The following is an 11,150-nucleotide window of genomic DNA, read 5'->3' as shown; positions in this document are numbered from 1 at the left end:
GTGTGATGTAGCCAAGGTGCCTTTCACATAAATAATTCAGGACAGCAAGGTGCTGCCTAAATGGCAAAGTTTGACATCCAATCTAGACTCTTATCAGAAAGGAAACAAATGTGAAGCCTATTCTTTCTAGATTCTTAGAACTTAAAGAGTATTCAGGAGTCATGCAGTCCAACTCATGAATAAGGAAGAGTTCCCTTTTCTGTATTCCTAACAAGTTATCATTGTTGTTCAGTTGTTTCAGTCATGTCTCCATTTGGGGTTTTCTTGGCAAAGATATTGGAGTGGTTTGCCATTTCTTTCTCCAGCTCATTTTACAAGTAAGGAACTGAGGCAAACAAGGTTAAGTGATTTGTCATGGGGCACTCAGCTAGCTAGAGCTGGATTTGAACTCTAGTCTTCCTGACTCCAGGCCTGGCACTCTATCCACTATACCACCTCCTGCTGACAAGCAGTTATAGCTATCCTCTTCTTGAAGACCTCCAAAGAGTTGGGGAATTGGCTACTTCCCAAAATAGTATGTTATTCCTTGGATCAAGCTACATGACATCAATTCAAAGATTCACAGTTCAAAGTCACAGAATAAGAAAGGTCAATACCTTTGAGGAAAATAAAGTTCAGACAGATAAAATTATGGTCCATGGTCTACTACTATGAGGTCCCTACTAAGTCTTCTCTCTGATAAACATATCCAATTTTTTCAACTAATCCTCTTATAGGCATGGTTTAAGGTCCCCTCATTATCCTTGTTGCTTCTCTGGATTAATCAATTAACAGGCATTAATTAAGTACCAGCTGTGCTACAATAATTGTTCTTCTCTTTAGAGTGAAAAGTCATCTAGGCTTGCTGTGCCACAGTTTTCATTCTGTAACTTCTTGCAATCTAGCTTCCATCTCTACTACTCTATTTAAACTATTTTCTTGAGGTCACCAGAAGACCAAGGCAAGTAGACTTTTCTCCATCTATATTCTCCTTGATCTCTGTGCTGTTTGGCTCTGTTGAACAGTCCTCTTTCTCTTGGACCATTATGTAACATAACACTCTACTGTTCCAATGGTTTTCCTACCACTGAATGCTCCTTTTCAAATTACACAAGACTTTCCTCCCAACTCTACAGCAGGTAGCATAAATAATACTCTCTCCATTAATAGATGACAAAACAGACTCCAAGAAATTAAGTGACTTGTTCAAAATTACAGTATGAAGCAAGGAGATGCTATCCCATATCTTCTGACTCAAAATCCAGTGTTCACTACACCAATTACATATATATATATATATGTTCTAATGAGGATTCCTTCATTGTATACACATATACACACATGAATAAAGATGTTGAGGAAGACAGAAACTTTCCAAAAACCCAGTCAAGGGTTATTCCAAGGGTGTTTTGCTCTCAGAGTAAAGATACCTTTGGAGTAAGGAAAAGAAAAAAAAAGGATGTCTTTAATTTTTTCTTTCTGTTTCTGCTCCATGAGAAAGCTCAATCTATATAACCTTCTGCTTTTCTCTTTCTGCAGTATCTTCTTTAGAATCCATTCCCATGGCTTCTGCTTCCACCTCTATTCTGACACTCAAATCTAATTTCAGTCCTGTATGTTCACTCAGATGTCTTAGATTTCCAGTAGCCTATAGATCAATTTCATCTGGATACTTTGTCATCTACAACTTATCATATCCAAAACTGAACTTTATTTACTGTAAACTTTATTGTTTATAATTTAGCTGATGGTGTAGAAAATTGAACATTACTTACTACTTATAACTGAACTCACTTTCCAAAACTGAACACACTTACAATGAGCTTTACACACAGTAAGCATTTAATAAAAGCTTTTTTGTTCATTTTCCACTTTTGTTTTTCTGTAGCATTACCATGTCCCCAGGCACCCAGTCTTAAAATCTTTGAATCATATTTGATGAAGACCTCTTCTTTATTCTTTAAATTCTCCAATAGTCTTAATTTCTCTTTAAAATTAAAAAAAATGGAACAATTCTTACTCTCTATGGACTTGAGGTAGAAGTATATTGACTGTTAGATTAAGTCCTTATCGATTTCCCCCCTTCTTTGAATCCCTGTGGCAAGTTGCAGACCAGCTATTTACACATACTGGCTATGTAATCTTAAGCAAGACACATAACCACACAGTACTCAGGGCCAGTGGTATCAAACTCAAGTAGAAATGGTTGGATCTAAAGGTCCCTGAAGGTCATAGAAAACCACATTATTAACATTATGTTCTATTACATTTTTATTTATTTTGTTAAATACTTTCCAATTATATTTTAATATGGTTCCAGTATCACTTAGAAAACCACATACTAACATTATGTTCTATTGTATTTTTATTTATTCTCTTAAACATTTCCCAATTATATTTTGATCTAGTTCCAGTGGCACTTGAGAGTATTTGGCATCTCTGCTTTATGCTGACAGGCACTGAGAGGAGTTTTCTCCCCTGGGAGTCTCTATACAAATTGAATCACAGGTCTACCCCCTATCCCAACCAAATGTAGCCTTTATTCATATACTTAACTCCTCTCCTCTCCTCTCTCTCTCTCTGTCTCTCTCTGTCTCTCTCTCTCTCTCTCTCACCCTTACCTTCTGTCTTAGAATCAATACTGTGAGGGGGCAGCTCAGTAGAGTGAGAGTCAGGCCTAGAGATGGGAGATCCTAGGTTCAAATCTGGCCTCAGACACTTCCCAGCTGTGTGACCCTGGGCAAGTCACTTGACCCCCATTGCCTAGCCCTTACCACTCTTCTGCCTTGGAACCAATACACAGTATTGATTCTTTTTTTTTAAACCCTTACCTTCCATCTTGGAGTCAATACTGTGTATTGGCTCCGAGACAGAAGAGTGGTAAGGGCTAGGCAATGGGGGTCAAGTGATTTGCCCAGGGTCACACAGCTGGGAAGTGTCTGAGGCCAGATTTGAACCCAGGAACTCTTGTCTCTAGTCTGCCTCCCATTTACTCTCTTTATACTCTTCACTCCTTTAATGCATGCTAGTCTTATCTCCCCTCTAGTAGGCTGAGGAAAGGAATAATATTTTAGATTTCTGAAATCTTCCACTGTCTGCCTTAAGTGCTTAATAACTGATTGTTGACTTCAGTTTATACACGGTTCATTCAGTGAAAACCTACTGTATGTCTGCTGAGACTTCCAGTAAATCTTTAAGCATATTTAATAGTCACTAATGGCTGCTTAATTTTATTATTAACGATGCAGTATGTTTCAGAAGTTATTTTAATTTATAAGCACACTTTTTATACATGCATTCACCATCTTCTATCATTTGGCTTCTACTTGTCCAGTTTTGTCTTTGTTAGATGTTCTCCTTTCTTTTGATCTAAGAAGAAACACACAAGTGGGCTTTTCTTGCCATTCTTCCTATCAATGCAGCAATGAAAAAGGAGTATTTTTAAATAGCTGGTTTAGCAGTTGCTGTTTTCTCTTGGCTGAATGCATGGAATTTTAGCAGCATTAGGAATAAAGTTTGGCCACATCTGGAAAACGTATAATGACAACCAATCTCCCAAGCATTAGGGATATCAATGCTGCTGTTACCTCTTATTAGAGGCTGTTTCTTCTGGCCTTACCCAACATGTGGTAGCTGCAGTTGGGAGATATAAAAAAAAAAAGAAATACTTTAAATTTCATAAAAATTGTGGCATTTAAGAGAGTCTTTAAAACAAGATAGTTCACCTACCCACACAATTTCTAGACCCAACCAATGTTATTTACTTACTGTATAAATAAGAGAAAATATTTTAAAATTTGGGAAAGTGAGTATTTTACTGCTAAGTATGTCGATTTTATTGTGAGAGTGATATATACTATTTCCCTGCAACAAAGTGTATTACATCTACTATCAACTAGATTCCAGTGCAACTTTGGCATACGCTAGTTATGTGACCCTAGACAAGTCCCTTCAACTAGCAATACTTCAGAGAACTAAGACTATAAGTTACAGATGAATTGCCCATTTTTATCCAACACCAATGAAATCTCACACTCAGACCCACAAAAAACTCTAATGTATTAGCTAGTCAGCCAAAAATTATACTGAAAAATTGAAATGGTATACAACCTACTTAGGACCTGTAACTTCATCAGTATAGGGAGTTCCCAATGAGGACATTTCTTTAGCAAGAGAGACAGATTAACACCAACTTTGCAACCCAGCCTTAGAATACTGCCTAAACCACTGAAAACGTAGGTATTTTACCCAGGTTCAAATACAACCTCTATGTGTCAGAGGGTGAGGTCGGTTCTATATTTTAAAGGAAAATAAGATTTTGTTTATAAGAGGTTTTTGCTCTTGGGCATTACATTTAAGACCAGAGAACATTTTCCTTATTACTATTTTTCACTCAGAACTCAGAAAAATCCTGTCCTAGAATCCACATTAAGGCCTGGATTTCACCAAGTGATACAAGTTTTCCTTAGTTACCAAAGCAACAGTTTACAAGCCAGAAGAAACAAGTTATATTTTTTACAAATAGGAAGAGTTCCATATCCTTCAATCTTACAATTTTACAAAAGCCTTCTGAGTCCTGAAAATTATCAGATGCACCATTTTTGGGGATTGGGAGAGATTTTTATTTTTTTTATTTAAATTTCATTGTCCAAAAAAAAAGGTGAGAAAATTGTTCATTTTAATTTTTTAATTTTTAATAAATTAAATAAAATAATAAATTTTAATTTAATTACAATTCATTTTAATTCATTTTTAATTTAATTTTTAATTTTAATTAATTTAATCAATACTATGTATTGGTTCTAAGGCATAAGAGTGGTAAGGGCTAGGCAATGGGGCTTAAGTGACTTGCCCAGGGTCACATAGCTAGTGCATGTTTTGAAAGTTTGTACCCCAGGGAATTTATCCCCCAGCATTCTCTACTCTTCCCAGGGTTACCTTTTCTGATGTCCTGGGGTGGGTTGGTCTATATATGGGCTGATCCCACTGGGGAGGGGCTTTTGCTGGGGCTTGAGTAGGCAGGTTGCTGGGGCTCTGGCTCTTGTCTCTGCTCATACCCCATTTCTCTTTCTTACCCCATATTTTTACCCTTACACTAGGAAGTATCTGAGGTCACATTTGAACCCAGGACCTCCAGTCTCTTAGGCCTGGCTCTCAATCCACTGAGCTACCTCGCTCCCCCCAAATTGTTCATTTTTAAAGGCAATGTCAGTAATTCACCAATATTTTTAAAGGTTATATTGACAGAACTACACTGGTACCTTATTCATCCAGAGGCTGCATGTAAAAAACTTAATTATTGAGACCACAGCAAAAAAAAAAAACAGGCATTTTGCCCCAAAGATCTCTGAGAAGCAACCCCCCCCAAAAAAAGTTATTGTCCATGTGCTAGAGCTATTGGATTTTTATCAGTGGAGAAGGCCAGACTCAGAGTCCACTTACCCCAATTTTGAACAACTTTAACAACCAGGGTTATCTGGTTTCATTGCTCATTAGAAAGAACCAGTTACCCCCGGAAAAGAGGGCAGGGCTACTAGAGCAACTGTAGTGTGAGGGTGTCCTAAAAAGCAGATTTAGACAGCTCCAAAGGGGTAGCAAATAGGGTCACAAAGAGTATGCTAGACCTGAGTAACTCCCTAGGACATGACTGTATTATGACACAGTCTTTAGTATTTCCAAAATGAACATTTTAGAAAAGGTTAAATCATCTCAGCATATTCTTTAAAAAGACAAAGGAGTCAGTCATATATTTCCAAACATTTTTGATTGAAATGATTTTTAAGAGTCATAATCCACAAAGAGGGTCTGGCAAATATTGCAGCTGAGTCTCAGAAAAGGTCAACTTGCTCCGTGTCACACAGCTAGTACCGCACATTCTATGTAAAAACTGCTATGAAAAGGCCTATAAATACCATCTGGCAGGCATAATAAAATGGGCAGATTGTACCATTTGGGGGGATTGGGAGAGTTTTTTTATTTTTCTATTTAAAATCCTGCCTATGTTTTGGTATAATTATTAATGACAACAATGCTATCTAACATTTATATAGTGCTTACCATATAGATGTTATCTCATTTGATCCTCACAACAATCCTGGGAAGTAAGGGCTATTATTATTCTTATTTTGCAGAGAAGGAAACTGAGGCAGACTGCGGTTAAATGATTTGCCCATGTTCACACAGCTAGTCAATGTCTGAGGCCACATTCAAACTTGGGTCTTCCTGACTCGAAGTCCTAAACTCTATATCTACTATGTCAGCTAGCCACCAGAAAGTCCTGGGTATTTTAGGGGTATACACGACATTACTTACACTGACAGTTCCCAGGAGACCTGGTATTGCTGGCACTGCTCTCAAAAGAAGAATGGAAGTTGTGAATGGTTTCCTGTAAAATTTGCCTCTCACGTCCCTGCACAGGAAATTAAAAACATTGAGAATATTAAAACATACTGGAAAGCTCATAGATGTCTTAGGAGACTAGATTATTGAAGATAAAGATCATTGGATTTAATATTTAAAAAATGAAATAATTTTGCAGTTTCTCTTTCTTCTGTAGCCAGAATTCTTATCCATTCCAGTGGGAGCTCTGCACACATAAATGGGCAGGTGTTTACTTATGCAGAACCTCATGTGTAATCTACATGAAACCTTTCTTTTGGCCAATGACTTCCTTAGAATATATACCAAGCAGTGGAATCTGTAGGTATGTACATTTTAGACACTTTATTTCCAAACTGCTTTCCAGAAACAGTTGTGCTGATTTACAGCTCCACCAACAATGCTTTAGGGTATTTGTCTTTCCTACAACCTTTCCAACAGAGACAATTCCTATCTTTTTTTCTCCTTTGCCAATTTTCTGAGATTTAGTGAAACCTCAGAGCTGTTCTTTAATTTGCTTATTTTTTATTATTCAGGTTTTGGGAATCATTCTTTCATATGGTTATTAACAGTGTGTGATTCTTTTTGGAGAACAATTGTTTGTTCATAGCCTTGAACTATTTTGGAGTGGGTCATAATATATGCTTCTGAGCACCTAACACAGATTTTGAGGAATACCTGAATGATATGGAAAAACTTGAGAAGAAAAGCCAACCCAAGTCACAATTCCCATCTTCCAATCATGTTAGAACTACCCTGTAGAAGAGAGAGTTTCTCCCACAAACAAAAATGTTAAATTAAAAAAATAATTACATACCTTCCATTTGCAGAGCACTTTTCTAGGCTCAGGAAGGAATGACACTAGAAAAAGAGTTGAGAGAAAATCAAAGAGAAAAGGGCCAGATGGAACCTTGGAGAACCCAGGAATTAAAGGTCAGAAAGAAGATACAAAGAGGGAAGAGACACAGAAAAGGATCTGATAGAAAAGTAGAAAGAGAACCAGAATTTTCTGTTTCCGAAGGGAGGAGAGGGAGGAACATGTAGCGGGAGAGGATGTTAACAATGTCAAACAGTGTAGATTGTCAAAATGAAAACTTAAAAAAAAATTATTGGATCTGGCAATTCGGTATTTTGTGACCTTAGTATATTCCACGAGTGAGGAGGGTGGGATATTAACCCAATTACAAGAGGTTGAAAAGATAACTGGTAATGAAGAAGTGGAGTCATTGGGTGAAGCCAACTTTTTCAAGCTTTTTTCAGGGAAAGGCAGGAGAAAGGTGGGACTGAAGGGTTAAGGGAAAGCCTTTTTCAAACTAGAGAGAACTGAGGAAATTTGAAGTCAGTTGGGAAGGAGTCAGTAGGATGGGAGAGAATAAAGATTCTTGAGAAAAATGTAGTGACTATTCTGGCAAAGATGCAAGTAAAGAAAGTAGCCTTTGCAAATAATAGAGCCACTTCTGTGACTAGAGTAAAGGAAATGAAAATAGGTAATGATATGGAGAAGTTCTAAGGGATGAAGGAAGGACTCATTAGAGAATAGGACCACATTGGATTGACTCAATTTTACTGTAATAAGAGGTCATTATTTTATTTCCACCATTTACCTGAGACCTTGAGTGAGTCACTTAAAATATCTCTGTTCCTCAGTTTTCTCATCTCTAAAATAAGGGAGGTAGACACACTGGCTTCTGAAGTCCTTTCCAGATCTAGGTTATTAAAAAAAATAGACAGCTAGGTTGTATAGTGTTGGATCTAGAGTCAGGAAGATCCGAGTTCTAGCCTAAGAAACTTATTAGCTGTCTGATCTTTGGCAAGTCACTTAACCTCTGTCTGCCTCAGTTTCCTCATCTAAAAAATGAAGATAGTAAAAGCATTTAACTTCTAGGGTTGTTGTAAGGATAAAATACTTAAAAATTTTTTAAACTCTTACCTTCCATCTTGGAGTCAATACTGAGTATTGGCTCCAAGGCAGAAGAGTGGTAAGGGTTAGGCAATGGGGGTTAAGTGACTTGCCCAGGGTCACACAGCTGGGAAGTGTCTGAGGCCAGATTTGAACCTAGGACCTCTCTTCTCTAGGCCTGGCTCTCAATCCATTGAGCCACCCAGCTGCCCCCTTAAAATACTTTAATATTAATAAAACTTTCAAAACCTCAAAGGACCAAATAAATGCTTTAATAAGAATAATAACCTATGATCCTACCTGTTCCAAGGGGAAATGGGAGAGGCAGACTGTTGGAAATGAAAGGAGAGATGGAAAATTTTAAATACTTGATAAGGGGTATAAAACAAGGAGATGATAATATAGAAGAATTCTTCTGAACCAATACTTTCCAAGGCAGAAGAGTGGTAAGGGCTAGGCAATGGAGTTGCCTAGTTAAGTGACTTGCCCAGGGTCACATAGCTGGGAGGTATCTGAGGGCAGATTTGAACCTAAGACCTCCGGTCTCTAGGCCTGACTCTTAATTCACTGAGCTACCCAAGCTGCCCCCTAGAAAAATTCTTGAACAGCAGTAGGGGCCCAGCTAAGTTTATTTGTTATACATCTATAGTGGGTAAAGAAAACAGATTGATTTTGTGATTTGTCTCAGTGAAACTCAGCAGTTTAAAATCAAGACTGAAAAAATCGGGTGATAGAGTTTACCCAAAGAGTAGAATTCATATTTTTTTTTTGGGTAGGGGACAATTATAAGATCTAGTAAAAAAATTAAAGTGATTATGACCATGAAGGTCAAGACTGAGTAAGAAAATAAATGAAACTACAGTGGAGGGATAGATTAGGAGGATAGGGATAAGGCATAGGGTTAAAAGTAATGACAAAGGCAAAACAGATTTAGTGAGAGAGATGGAAAGGAAAATAGATGCTTGTATTTGGATAATATATAACTTCATCTGAGATGCTAAAGTGGCCTCAATTTGTATCCAAATATGGCTGAAATGGATCACTGGATTTCAGGAGGCTGAGAAATTGTGTGGTCACATTATGTGGACTGACAACACTAATATGGATATCTTTAAGGATGGGGTAAGGTAGAAAGCCACTGATGAGGCATTAAAATGATGTGTAAAATTTGAAGTATATACTGATGTAAATATATGAAAGCTAGAAATATTTTGGAATTGAAAATGGGTAGTAATGGTTTGTACAGTAACTACAAAGTAGAACCAATATAGGTACAAGCTACGAGACTAATTTCTGCTCTTTATAAGACATCACTTTCTAGTAATTATTACTATTTAATAAAGCGACCTCAGAGTGGTATATATCTCAAATTGTATTAAAGTAGAGAAAGAATGATCATCTGACATATATGTTGGAAAGAATTGCTACAATGGGTAGGTAAGATCCTCTGATTGTATTAAATATTTCCATTTCAGAGGGGGAAGAACAGATTTAGGACAATACCTTGCCTGCATTCAATTCAGAAATAGCTGCCAAAATCTGTTGCCTGGAGCCATCTGTCTTAATACCCAGCTCTTTCAAGTCACCATCAGTAAGTGTAAGGAATGCTTCCATGTCCACCTACAGAAAGATAAAGTGATAGATTCACAATTAAGTCTATTGTGATAGTAAAATATCCAGTAACTATACCAGCAAATAAAGCCCATGTCACTTCTTAACCTTGAGAAAATTAAATAGCAAGAAGGAATAAAGCTTGAAACTATGTCAGATATACCTTCCTCTTCCCTTTATCTTGTTTCCATATTATTCTCTTGTGCCTTTCCTCACAACTAAACTTTTTCATTGTTGAAATGGCATGGATCAAGTCACTTTGAACTCAGTGAGCTATTAATTGTATATTACATTTCTGAAAATTAATTCAATTTCACATTTTACTCAGTATTGCATAATTTAAATTATATAGAAAATATATGTTATTGTAAAATTATGATAAATATTATAAAATAATATATAATATGATGTAATATAATACTATAATAAAGACTATATAAATATAAATATTATTACACATAAATATAATTAAAATTATACAATACTGAGTAAAATGTGAAATGATCAAATTAGATAATATCTGTAAAGTGCTTTGCAAATCTTAGAGAGTTATGAGGATGTTAGTTATTATTAAATATATTTTTCTTTCTTTCCTCTGGCTCTTGAAATAATTTTAAATGAATTGCTTTTTAAAATTCAGAATTTCTAAAGTTTTTTAGTGTTCTTGTTAGAGTACTGGCAAACATTTTAGAATTTTTGCATATTTTAAGTTCTTGATTTTGTATTTAAAGTTTGGTTCAACATTATATTAAACACTAACTCACCTAAACTATGATCCCCTAAGAGATAAAATCCCATGAAAGCAGGGAAAATGCTTTTTTCCTCTAGTTTTTTACAAGATCCCTAATCATAAGCTAATTGTCAAAATCAATTACCTAATCTCAATTCTTATCCTCATTAACCTTTCTGTTTCACTTGACATTATTCTGGCCCTCACCACCTCTTGAACTTGATTGCTATAATAGCCTCTCAATTGGCCTTCCTGCCTTGAATCTCATCTTTCCCCCATCAATTCTTCACACTGCTGCCAAAATGAATTTCTTAGGTGTAAGTATGACTATGTCACTCTTCTAGGATCAAATAAAAATTCTTCTGTTGGATATTTAAAATCCTCTACAACTTGACTTCAGCCTACTTTTCCAGCCTTATTATAAAATGCTTCCCATCATTCAATCCCTGATGATGCCAACATGGCCCATCTGCTATTCTGGTACTCTGGTCTACTGGTACTCTGGTCTACCTCCTGCATCTCTAGGCTAGCTGAGGTGCTGCCTCCTAATCT

The 11,150-nt window shown here is 36.5% G+C and overlaps 1 protein-coding gene across 5 annotated transcripts in view; it reads right to left on the bottom strand.

Moving 5' to 3' along the window:
- Positions 1-1,798: 1,798 nt before the first annotated feature.
- Positions 1,799-11,150, bottom strand: part of ANKS6 (ankyrin repeat and sterile alpha motif domain containing 6) — a 78,115-nt gene continuing 68,763 nt past the window's right edge. The window contains exons 14-17 of one of the 5 annotated variants that reach the window (XR_008913581.1): positions 9,761-9,877; positions 6,292-6,388; positions 2,937-3,612; positions 1,799-2,684 (exon numbers count right to left, since the gene is read on the bottom strand). Coding sequence is in view for 1 of the 5 variants with exons in the window: in XM_056805912.1 (XP_056661890.1) it covers positions 3,563-3,612; positions 6,292-6,388; positions 9,761-9,877 (264 nt within the window). In the remaining 4 variants the exon portion in view is untranslated. Of the gene's footprint in view, positions 3,613-6,291; positions 6,389-7,961; positions 8,064-9,760; positions 9,878-11,150 lie in introns of those variants that run through there. The other 4 variants (XM_056805912.1, XR_008913582.1, XR_008913583.1 and 1 more) reach the window with 4 other exon arrangements.

This window comes from Monodelphis domestica, chromosome 7, assembly GCF_027887165.1.
Source record: "Monodelphis domestica isolate mMonDom1 chromosome 7, mMonDom1.pri, whole genome shotgun sequence".
Taxonomy (NCBI): domain Eukaryota; kingdom Metazoa; phylum Chordata; class Mammalia; order Didelphimorphia; family Didelphidae; genus Monodelphis; species Monodelphis domestica.
Note: the sequence above shows the minus strand (reverse complement) of the source record. Positions and strands in the feature narration are given on the sequence as shown.